This window comes from Pocillopora verrucosa, unplaced genomic scaffold (genome assembly GCF_036669915.1).
Source record: "Pocillopora verrucosa isolate sample1 unplaced genomic scaffold, ASM3666991v2 scaffold_92, whole genome shotgun sequence".
NCBI lineage: Eukaryota > Metazoa > Cnidaria > Anthozoa > Scleractinia > Pocilloporidae > Pocillopora > Pocillopora verrucosa.
The window spans coordinates 1-11599 of NW_027078194.1; the positions used below are offsets into that span (position 1 = coordinate 1).

Sequence of the window (11599 nt, forward strand, 5' to 3'; positions counted from 1 at the left end):
TCACCAGAGAAGCAGAATAGGACAAGGAAGCCCCTAGATTCTAGGGGGTGATCTCAAGGATCGAAGGCAGTGGAAAGGGGGGTTGGTGTGCAGAGGCCCCTGTCATAGGAGACATACTGAATAAGTCAGGCACTCTTTGGTGAGAACAGCTGTCAACACCTTTTTTGTTTGTCTGCAGTTCACCCTGTACCGAGGAGAACTACCTCTACATCCAAATCAACACAAGCAGCACCTTTTTCACAATTTTTGCCACCCTCATCAGGTCTGTTGTAGCCATAGTTATGACGCAACAAATCCCTCCAGTTGAATGCTGTCTGCCAGACGGGACACCCACATGGTACACATAGCTGATAAAGGGAAGGAAAAGTCAGTGCTTTAGTTACCCAGGTTGACCTCACTGCTACAAATGGTGTAAATAGTGTTGGGTATGGGTGGGGATCCCCAGGGGCATGCAATATCACCATTGTATAAGAAAATTAATATATATATAGTCTTCACCATGAACTAACAGCTGATCTTTAGCATATGTTGTCATCATTCCATCAGCAGTACTGTAATAATGTTCGTTTCCTGAAGCAGAGTTGTTGCACTGTCCTATTCGTACTCCCTCTTATTCATCCAATTATCCTAAATCCGCACTAAATTTGAGGTCAACTCTCTGCATTCCAAGAAGAGGAATCTTCCTAATGATCTAAGATCTCTGAAGTTACCTTGGGTTTTACACTTCATTCCATAACTGAGGAACCTGTTGACTTCCCACTGAGTTGGTCTCCACAGAAATCGGACACTTTATCACCAAATTGACTTCTTCTGCAAGATCAGTGTGTTGTGTAATTCCTAAGATGTTAAAACAGATTTACTGAACATGGAGATCTCTACTGTCACAGTCTGAATATGGCCAAAATCACATAAACTATATGTAAGTATAGGAATAATAACAGTATGATAAAAAGGAGCATTAAAAGCATCCTGGTGTACCTTGACAGCCTCCCAACTGGTATTAACTTGATGCAAACCAAATGGACCAAACCCTGCCAGATAATAGAAACACAAAATGATAGTGACCCTTATTAGTAAAATAAAAGTGCCACACTGTTTACTAACATGAGGCCCTAACTTTGGAGAGATTCTGGGTAGACACCATACTTTAAAAATTTCCTTCAATAAGCCAAAGCTCTTGTAAATAAATTCAATTTTTTAAATGGATCTATCTTAACATCCGCAAAATGTTTTTGCACGCATTATCCTGAACCCGAATATTTACATAACCCTTCTATTCCGAGTCGGCCAGCGATTATCAATTAAATCCATAGGTCACCACCAATTTTTTCAAAATCCCAACTATATAATGTCATACGAGTAATCGTAACCTGGTAGCAAAAAATAGCCCGGAAAGGGTATCTGCATAACCCCACACTATTCTGAAAGAAGTATTTGTCCCAGTCCAAGTCCTTTTTAGTTTTCATTTGCTTTTATTAAATACCTGTATGCTAATCAGCAGGCTTCATACAGAATTCTAGTACACATACCTTTGCGAAGCCATTTTTAAGTGGGAAAAACGATCGCTCTGGTAGCAAATCATAACATGTGCCTCACCTTTTACTAAAACCGTGGCTTTCTCTACGGCCATGTTGACAAGTGTGACCGGCTGAAAACTGAGAAGGAATAAAGCAAAATTCGTACCCAGTCTCTCATCCAAGCCTCTTCCAAGATGGCGGGTCGAGGTCGAGGAAGAGGCAGAGGACGAGGATTTTCCTTTGACGTAGGAGTCATTGGCTTTAAGCGTGGGGAAGCTTTACCCGCTACATACAACAGCCTCCTCCACTTTACCCGTTTGTGAATTTGTTGTGTCTTTCTTACATTGAAATTACACCGATAATTAATTCAATCATAACGGGGTTCGGGCTCTTGTATTGGTAAGGAATGGTTATCGAGGCCATTTGTAAGGTCTGCGTCAGACACACTCTCCAATCCCATTCACTTCCATCTCGCTGGCCCCACACTTAGTCTGCAATATACTACACAGCTGCCTATTTCTCTTATTTTTACCATTTCCTTGACTTGCTCTATTTTCCCGGCCGAACGCTGTGATGAATGACGATGATGATGACGATGATGATGATGATGACAACGATACCTATATCACCTGATCTCTGAATATTTTAGCCTTTAGATGTCAAACCATTGCCCTTAAGACAGACAGATGCCGATGAATACATGCTTGCATTGAAACAAGAATTAAGAGGGTGTATGCGTGCACTACCTTATTTCGTGAAAGCAGAAATTAAGTCCAAAGGTAAGAGGCAGTTTTTTCGAATTTCGCTCCTTTTTTATTCAGTAAAAATCATAAGCAGATTTGGAATAAAACACTCCATCAAATGAGCTCGGAAACATGATTGTCTCTTTGGCTGTTTAAAATTGTCCAATCTGAATTTCAGATCTTTTTTTACAAAAAATAATAGGTTTCTGGCGTTTTTCTTTTTCCACATCAGATATTGAGAGGTTTTCAGACAGATACAGAGAAAAGAAAAAGGAAGAATTAGAGTGGCAACCAGGTAAAGGCAATTTTCATAGGGTTTTAGGTTTAATGGTGCATGCAAGTATACAAGAATATTTATTTTGGAAATATATGATCATCAACAAAATTTGTCTCTTTCATTCCAGACTGGAGATTATTTCCAAATGAGTTAAAAATAAGAGTGAAAAAACACAGGAATCCTAGCAATGCAAGTATGAATAATTTAAATCCTAATCAGAAACAGTCCTCAAATTAGCCATTCCTCACTTATGCCAGCCCTTTCCTCTCATTATTTTCTCTTCACTTCCAAGATCTGGGATTTAATTTTCTCACTCGTGAACCAATCCTTTGTTGTTGGTCAAGAAAAAGACTTAAGCTGTACATCTAAACATCTTTAACTTTTGATGACACTGATTCTCAACACCTTTTCACTTCACTTTCTATGATATTGAAAAGCATTCAATTTATATGTTATTGGTAGTAAAAATATGACTGATTTAAAAGAAACATCTCTATGGGATTTTTTTTTTTTTACCTTTGTGGAAGGACCAAGAATTGGCAAACCAGTTAAAAAGAATAGTGTTGGTGTGGAGGCTTTGAAGCAGCTTGAGGTACCAAAAATTTAAAATATAAATTCTTCTGTGTGTTTGTTGACTTATTTGTATACCTGGTTCTTAGCATTTAGAACTGAATGGAAACATTTAAGAGGATAAAGTGTTATCTAGACTCACGGTAAAAAATGGTTCCATTTTTAAAAATTATTATAGCGGAGCTTGCAGAGCATAGCCCCATAATTATACAAAATAGTAGTAACCCATCAAGCTGAAAAAATTTGGATGTATGACCATACGCCCATACAAGGTGCTACTTTTAACATGCGTGGTCAACTGTACCGTAGGCATGCCAACACCACAGCTTTGTTCAGTAGCCCAGTGGTCAGTGCACTGGGCTCTGAGTCGGATGATACAGGTTCTAGTCCTGGCCAGGGCAAGGCGTTGTGCCCTTGAGACATGCGGGAAAAAAAATGCAAGGTCCACTTTTAGGCTTGGCTAAATCTATATATTAATTAATTCAAAAAGTTACCTTCTGCTTTCATGGCAGGTGATTATTGTTATTGGGCAAATAGACTCACCATGCAGTACTTATGCCACATAAACATTGCTTATTGGAAGGAAATTTCACCAATTTGTTAGGGGGGGGGGAGGTAAAGTTATGGTGATTTAATTGATTCTGCATCTACATTGCCTCTCCAGGAAATGGTCCAGAAAGAGGGTGATAATGATCAAGCTAATGATCAAGAGGAAGAAGGAACAGAAGGAGAAAGTGGCGAGGAAGAACTGGAATATGACGAAGAAGAACAGGAAGAGGTAAAAAAAATAATCAACACTTGAAGCATATTTGTTTTCTTTTATCTTCACCATAACAAAAAATCATTTTTGGATGGTATGGGTTTTCATGAAAAGATAGTGGTAGGAGGAGAAAAATGTTAAGGAACAGGTTTATTTCCACATCTGAATAAAACATAGCTTAGGCCATTGAAATTTAGTCTGATGGTTCTACTTACTAATAGAGGGTGTAGAATTCTCTGATTTAAATGCTTAATGAACACACTTTGCCAAGCAATAGCTGATGCAAGCTTGAACAAAACTAAATATCTGCCTGAAGAGTTCACTTCTCAAAGAAGTGTAGTACACACCCCTTTAATAAAACATACTGAGCCATATCTCAAGTAGATACCACTGACTGACTGGGTTTTACATTTTCTAAATCTTGCAGGAAAATGATTACTTGGTGTCACACTTTGATGATGATGAAGATGCCTTTATGGATGATGATGACATGGATGAAGGGCCAATCTACTGATGCTTAACATCATGAAGTGAAAGAAGAAAGCAATTGGGGACAGCTTGTTTAGCTGACCTGTCCAGCCAATTGAGATTGTAATAGATTAAAAAGAGGCCAGGAGGGAGAGGCATGCATCTTCACAAATGACTCGACAAAGGATTGACAATGGGCTCAACTGGAAATCAAGTGAAGGAAAAGCACAGTTGGTATTGTGTTACTACTGCTCTTTCACATAAAAAAGTCTTCTATCCCTTTCTGAGGATTCATTTTTACATGGCTCAATGACTGCACAGTATCTTAATGATCAATCAGAAAATGATAGATGGCAATCTTTATAAAGAAGAAGGAAAGTCACGAATACCAAGTATACAATTTGCGTACAATGCACCAGAAGATTTTGGACTATGGCAAATAAAAGGTGGTTGAATGTATGAAAACCAATGATAAAGAACTGATGGAAATGTCTTTTAAAAAACAAATCATCTGATAAAAGGAAAGGAGAAGCATTGATCTTGCCTATGTTGTGGAAAAGTGATGACTGAACTCACTAATTTTTTCTTACACCTTTTGTCTTTGATGCTATTTGGCATTCAGAGTTCTACGGCGTGTTCAAGTTGATTGCCCTTGCATAACACAGCTGCTGGTCTGTAGGAGAGTACTGAATTGCTTTGTCAATTATATAGAGATTGTCAATCTCTACATTGGTTTTCAATCCATTATTTCCACTCCACCATGTTCCAATTTGAGTTTTTCCACTCATTCCATCATAGGAACTTCCCCCTTCCACAGAGTTGTCTTTTTTACCATTGACAAATATTTTTCTGAGGAGATTAACAAGATTGGTGTAACTAAAATTAATAGTTATTTCTCAGTTAAAACAAGTTCCTTTTCTTGTAGACTTGACAAGGACTTTCTGGTATAATAAACAAATATAAATAATTATCAATTGACCAATTTGGCTCTCGCTTGCTTTTAATGAAAAGAATTCCTGTAAAGAAAATTCTGCCATGAGGGCCTTGCCCACTGTACAAGCAGGGGCCAGAAAAGCTGCACAGCCCAGCATACTAAAAAAGAGGAAAGAGGAAAGGAAGGAAGAGAACAAGTAGTTGTCACGTGACAAAGTGTTTATAAAGTGAGCATAGAGCATCTATCTCACCGCATTCCATTAGCTTTAGTCCAAGTCCATGTGATGTGGTACCATCTTCCATATTCAAGTGCATCTTTTCCCATAAGGTCATTTGTATAGAATCCAAACACAACATTCTGGAGAGTGCAATCCATTAACAAAAGAAAAAAAATACATTTTTTTTTCAATTGGGCAAATTTAAGTCACAAAGCAAATAGTAAAGGAATCTGAAACCTTCCTCTTGGTCATCATTTTACACAGAGAAGCTTTCTAATGGCAATTTTAAAACAAACATTATTTATCTTGAGGGTTAATTCGTGGATATCTTTCATGGTGAGCCTACTAGTTATGGTTCTTTTTTATTCATGTATCTTTGCCCACTTGGCATAACATCAACATGAGAAAAAAACAATAGAGGTTTCACTCAAAACGGCTACTTTGCTGTTGCAAAGAGGTGTGGCTGTCAGATTATACCTTGTTTTTCAATCCGAGGTGAAAGCCCTTATTTTTTGCTGCTTCTCCATCTCCAAGTACAAGAACCTCTTTGTTAATTCCTAGAATGCCATCATCGTGAGACCTAAGTAAGGCCATAACAGACCATTCATCACCACTCCAGAAATCCACTGGGATGCCATGTAAATTGATGTATTCCAGGCCTTTGAGCCATACTGCTTGACCCATTACACTGGTGATATATTGAGTGATGTTTTGCCCTCCAGCATTACCTAGGTACTCTAAGATTAGAGATATAGATGTCTTTATCCTAAATGATGTGTTACAGTAATTCCATATTTATTTTAATTGAAATCCATTACCATTTTGCATTTTTTTGTATGTTGATTACTGAACCTTTCACATTGTCATTAATTTAGTATTCATATTCTTCACACTGATCTCTTTACATTTCTTATGGTTCTGTCAGGAGAAGTTGTTTGACAATCAGAAGCTGCTTAAATTGGTGATTCAAGGGTGATACTGTGAGAAGGAAGGAGAAGTTATAAGCCAGTCACTTTTAGGAAGTCAGTTATTTTAACAAAAGTAGAGAACATTTGCAATGTAACAGAACTTACATAGTATCTATTACACTTGCTAGCAAACACCTCTTTATGCGCTTCCTGGGTTCTAATCACTGAAGAGTCATGTAAGGTCTTCACAACTTACATCTTACTGCACAGAATTGAAGGATATGTTTTTACCATTAGATTTACCTGTAGTGATATTATTTAAGGTTGTGTTAGGACTGAGATTTACATCCAGATTTCCATTAAACTGTAACAGCAGGCCAAATGTTGAGCTTTTAAAAGCTTCATGGTTTATCTGTGGTACATTCAGCCCTTCACACACACCTCCCTGATATACCAGCTTCTGCCAGCCTAGTTTAGTGCAAACCTACAGCATGTTTGAGTGATTGTTAGTGAATTTTGCCAAATTATATTTTGTCCTTAAGAGGTCACTACACTTACTTCACTTTCAGAAATATTCTGTAATTAACCTTTTATGACTGATATATATTCCTAATTTTGATCATACAATCATGGATGCCGTTTAATTTTTTGGCCAAGACCAGAGAAGAGAAGTACCGGTACTGGTAATATTAAAAAAAAAAACATTAAAAAAAAAATTCGTGTTCTATTCACCTAAATCTCTTATGGTCTGCAACTACTTGACTGGACCCATCAATTTATAAATCAGATTATTTGTTATTTTGAGTTAATGAAAAAACATTCAGTAACTACCTGAAGAAATCCTGATATAAACCTAACTGAGCCATGATCACTTGCATTTTCACATCTGAAAAGGATACAGAGACAACAAACATCACATGGTTCCACCAGAGAATAATAAAGACTAATTATGTTGTGATGATATTTCATCCACACTTATCAGTAAAAGGACCTACCTCAAAGTGGTCTGATTCGAGGTGTTCAATAATGACCCTGGTGGGCCATGCTGTCCAGGTTCTCCTTTTGTTCCTTTTGTACCAGTAGCACCCTGAATCCCTTCAGACCCATTCTATCCAAAAAGTGTATATACCAACAGTTTACTTCCAGATGATTTTTCATGTTCACACTACTTCAACACACCACTCTTATTAGTGTTTGCATTACATTTCCCTGCATGCAAGTTAGGAGAACTTTTAATTAAATAAAAAATTAAAATCGACAATTTTGCATGAAGTAAACCTTATACCTTCCCTGGTACTCCTTGAATGCCTGGTTCACCTTTCTGGGTAGAAAAATTTAAAATAATTAAAAAGAAAAAACCAGAAACTTAAAGTCATAAGGGGTGCATTAAATACAAGTAGATAGTGAATCACACTAATTCTGTTGAGACATTGATTGAATCTAATCCTAAATATTTTCTATATTCTTTTTTGTCAACAAACGGGTCAATATATTCAATTTACAATTTTTGTAAACTGAGGTGATATAAAATTGATTCATTACCTGCCCTTTGGTCCCATTTAGACCTGGATTTCCTGTCTTGCCTTTTATTCCCTCGTCTCCCTGTTCTCCTTTTTGTCCAGGAAGCCCAGTCATGTTTGCAGTTCCATTCTGATTTATAAAGACATGCAAACTTGTGAAGGGATCTGTTGTTATGCAATCCAAACTATCAACAGTTTCCAGTGTTAAAAATCAACCATACAATGTGATTGATGACATTGACAATAATGATGATGATTACCATAAATGTTGTTTGTCCTGGTGGCCCTGTTTCTCCTTTTTCTCCTTTACCACCTGCCTACAGTTGAGAAAATTATACCACAATGAATAATTTAAGTGACTACTATTAATATTAATTTACACAATGATGTAATGTTTTCCCACTTTTTAGACTTTCAAACGTTTTATGTAATTAACACTTATTTTGGAATAATGAGTGTCACTAACTAATCATTGAACATGAAGAAATTAATTTTAAAATCAAGTTATAGTTTTAATGAATTATGTTACTCACAGGTCCTTGACCTCCTTGATCCCCTTTCTTAAAAATTCAAACAGTTTTGAGTTAGTAATAATATTATACTGCTAATCTTATGTAATTTAAGTCGTTATTCATTATTAAAAAACACCAAATTTTGGAGTAAAATTGTCAAAATACCTCTCCTTTAGCAACAGAGACTCCAGACATATTCTACCAAAAGATGACAAAAAAAAATTATAAGTACTCAGATAGATTAGCTACTAAAGTAGGACGGCAAAAATCTAAGGTTACCAAGAGAAAGATCATTACTTACCAGTGCATTTTTCCAATGAAGACTTGTTTTCCCTGACCTGGTTCAAAAATGATATCACCTTCTTCACCAGCTTTTAAAACCAGGCTGCCATCTTTAGTAACTATTTTTGGAGGATTCCTAAGACAGTGAACGAAATGAAGAAAAGTCACATCTATTATAATAAACAAGATTGTGCCCTGGAGATTAAGTTATGTGGAAACAACAGTAATTTGTCTATATTTTTTTCCCACACTGTGCGGGCATATTTATTTCTTACTGGTATGAGGAGAGTTTTTTTTTTGTCCTTTTTCGCTTTAGCCTTCATCCACTCGACCACTTTCCTAATAGTACATTCCTCACTGTTCTGAATGACTACGAAAAGTTTCCGTTCACAGTTGTGTGGTTCCATTACTGAAAGAGCAAGCTACATGTAGTACGATAGGAAGTTATCATGTTAATAAATATGGAGTTTGTGAACAACGCTATTCTGATCATGAACGCCCACTTCGTTTATTATGCGTCAAGGTAAACGAAGATTTGCATAATACTTAACCTACTTAAACCTGCAATTAGCTACAACAGTACACCTGGCACAAAGCAGACAAAGCTGTCTGTAGATCTCAAGAGCAGGCGTCATTCACATGTCATACAAGTGAAATCTTAACTTACCTTTCGTTGTTTTCTGCCAAACAACAGATTGCCATGTAAACAAATACGACAGGGAAAAGTTTATTAGCCATAATCGCGACCGATTTTAGCTCGATTTGTAACAGACAGCTGCAATCCAGGGGCGTTCTTACGGTATTTCGTTTTCACAGCAGGAAACACGAAATTTGACCTGTCCCCACTGGCAAAGATTGACGGGTCAAAAAGGATTAAAGGATATCCTCCGAGACATCTCTGCTTCCAAAATAAACAAGTCAGGATTTTTTGAGCTGCCAAATGAACTGTACGATGGTTTACTTTGGCACAATTAGAGAATTATATTCGGGTGGATAGATAACAGACATTCTCGCGCGCAATTCGCGTGCAAAGAAGCCCCAAATTGATGCGGGAACGAAATTGCGTGACTTCGGCTACCAAGGATAGGAATTCGCAAATAAATAAAAATATTTTCGTCATGCCGCAAGATTCCGGTATGAAAACTACTGCAGCTGAGATTTGAGTGCACTTATATCCGTGGGGCCTTGAATTTGACTGAGGAAGGAGGAGGGGAGAGCGCCACATAAAATAAGGAAAAACTCGTAAACAAAAGTTATGTTCTTTATTGCAGTATGAAAAAATAATCCAAAACCAGCAACTACGCTGAACTTGTCTGCAGGTCTCACTCTTAGTTCTAATTCACAAGGATATAAGCAAATGGATAAATCTTCAAAGGATTCGACATACCATAGCAATCAGTTTAGTTTGTTCTCTCTTGGTAAAAAACAGTTCACTTTTCTTCAGCAGAAAATCACAGGAGCTTAAAGGATGTAGTAATTTAGTCATTACATACAAAGTTGCATTCATGCAAAAAGTGGTTTGAATACCAGGTACTGATCAGGAAATGATCCCTCACTCCTATGCAAAAAAATTAATTTTTACAGGTTTTGGACAGATAGACAGATGTGTCCTAGAGCATTTGATCTCCTCTAGCAAAATGATTAGGCCATGATAAGGACACATTCAACATTTGTGAATCACTCTCTCTTTTTCTGCTTTGGTGGAGCCTCTGCTAACAGTGTTATGAAATTGATTACAAGCAGGATTGAGGAAACTGCTCCAGGTACAAAAACAACAGCAGGTTTTCCCAGCCAATAGAGTCCCTGCATTATCATTGCCATGATGATTAAAAGAATTACTATGCCTAAAAACTTTAAAGGCCTTGGTGCAGAATACAGAACAAGAGCACAGATTACTTCCAGGTAGCCAATAACAAGACAATACATGTCTGAGTTTACATCATGATGAAACCACACCTTCAAAGGATTTACCTTTGCCAGGTCAGCAAAATCACGTTTCTGGTGAGTTGAAAGAAAACACTGTCATAAATACCATGTTCTCCAAAGAAACATAACAACTAACCCATTAGAGGCATTCCAGAAGATTAATGACCCTACCCCCCAATTTGATATCTCTTTGAGCCACCTGAATTGGGGTTAATGAGGTGATTTGGTCTGACCAACTGAGTTGATAACGTAACTTAGCCGCTGTTGAGAGTTTCAAACCTGCCATTTTGAGCATTAGCCCTTCATCAGAGCAAATGAAGTTATTTCATTTAAAGTTACCTGAATTGGGCTGCAAAGGGTTTATACATGACAAAAGGTTTAATGTTAGAGCTAGGGACATGTGACATGTGATTTTACAGGATTACAAGATAAGGTGCAATCAGAAGTTTTCCTTTTAAAATGAGTGGCGCATGAAAAACTGTGTGAACGTCAGCTGTAAATTCAAGCGTGAAACAGGATCAAGACCCCCCCTCCTGCTGTTTGCTAATCCTGATTACTGATTTTTTTAAACATTTGACATGAAAACCCTGCATGATTAAGAGAACCAGTTATGTGCAATCAAGGAAAAGAGGGGTGAACAACAAAGCGTGTACATTAAACACAAGCTGAAGAAGTAATACGCTTTGTATTTTGCAAGGGCTAAGTTTAATTAATGTAAACAAACGAAAAGCGATATCAGAAATCAGTTATTCACTGCTAAATATCAACTTGTACTCTTGTGTAAGTTTTGGAAACAACAGACTTCCACGATAGCAAAACTGCTCCTGAAGAGCTGGTATAGTGCTTATCAAAACCAAAACAACTCAAGGGGATTGTCTGAGATTCGCGTGATCGCTGTTCGGGTCGTGGAATAACAATTTTAATGAAAGCAGAAAGGGCTACTCAACATCAACAAGACGGTAAAG

General features: G+C 37.2%; 1 protein-coding gene and 1 non-coding gene across 2 annotated transcripts; one reads left to right on the plus strand and one right to left on the minus strand.

Moving 5' to 3' along the window:
* Positions 1-1711: 1711 nt before the first annotated feature.
* On the plus strand, positions 1712-4437 carry LOC136278862 (DNA-directed RNA polymerase III subunit RPC7-like). Its single transcript, XM_066162018.1, is given in 8 exon segments — positions 1712-1802; positions 1805-1836; positions 2167-2296; positions 2493-2555; positions 2665-2730; positions 3065-3129; positions 3772-3885; positions 4295-4437. Coding segments are annotated over 8 exon segments (648 nt in total). The 3' UTR covers positions 4382-4437.
* A 524-nt stretch (positions 4438-4961) lies between these two features.
* On the minus strand, positions 4962-9632 carry LOC131790319 (uncharacterized). Its single transcript, XR_010716602.1, has 13 exons — positions 9376-9632; positions 8728-8844; positions 8592-8624; positions 8448-8474; positions 8175-8231; positions 7937-8044; positions 7680-7715; positions 7390-7502; positions 7226-7280; positions 6698-6878; positions 5964-6223; positions 5520-5626; positions 4962-5184 (listed from the first exon to the last, which is right to left on the minus strand). It is a non-coding gene; the product is annotated as an uncharacterized protein (transcript).
* Between the last annotated feature and the right edge of the window lie 1967 nt (positions 9633-11599).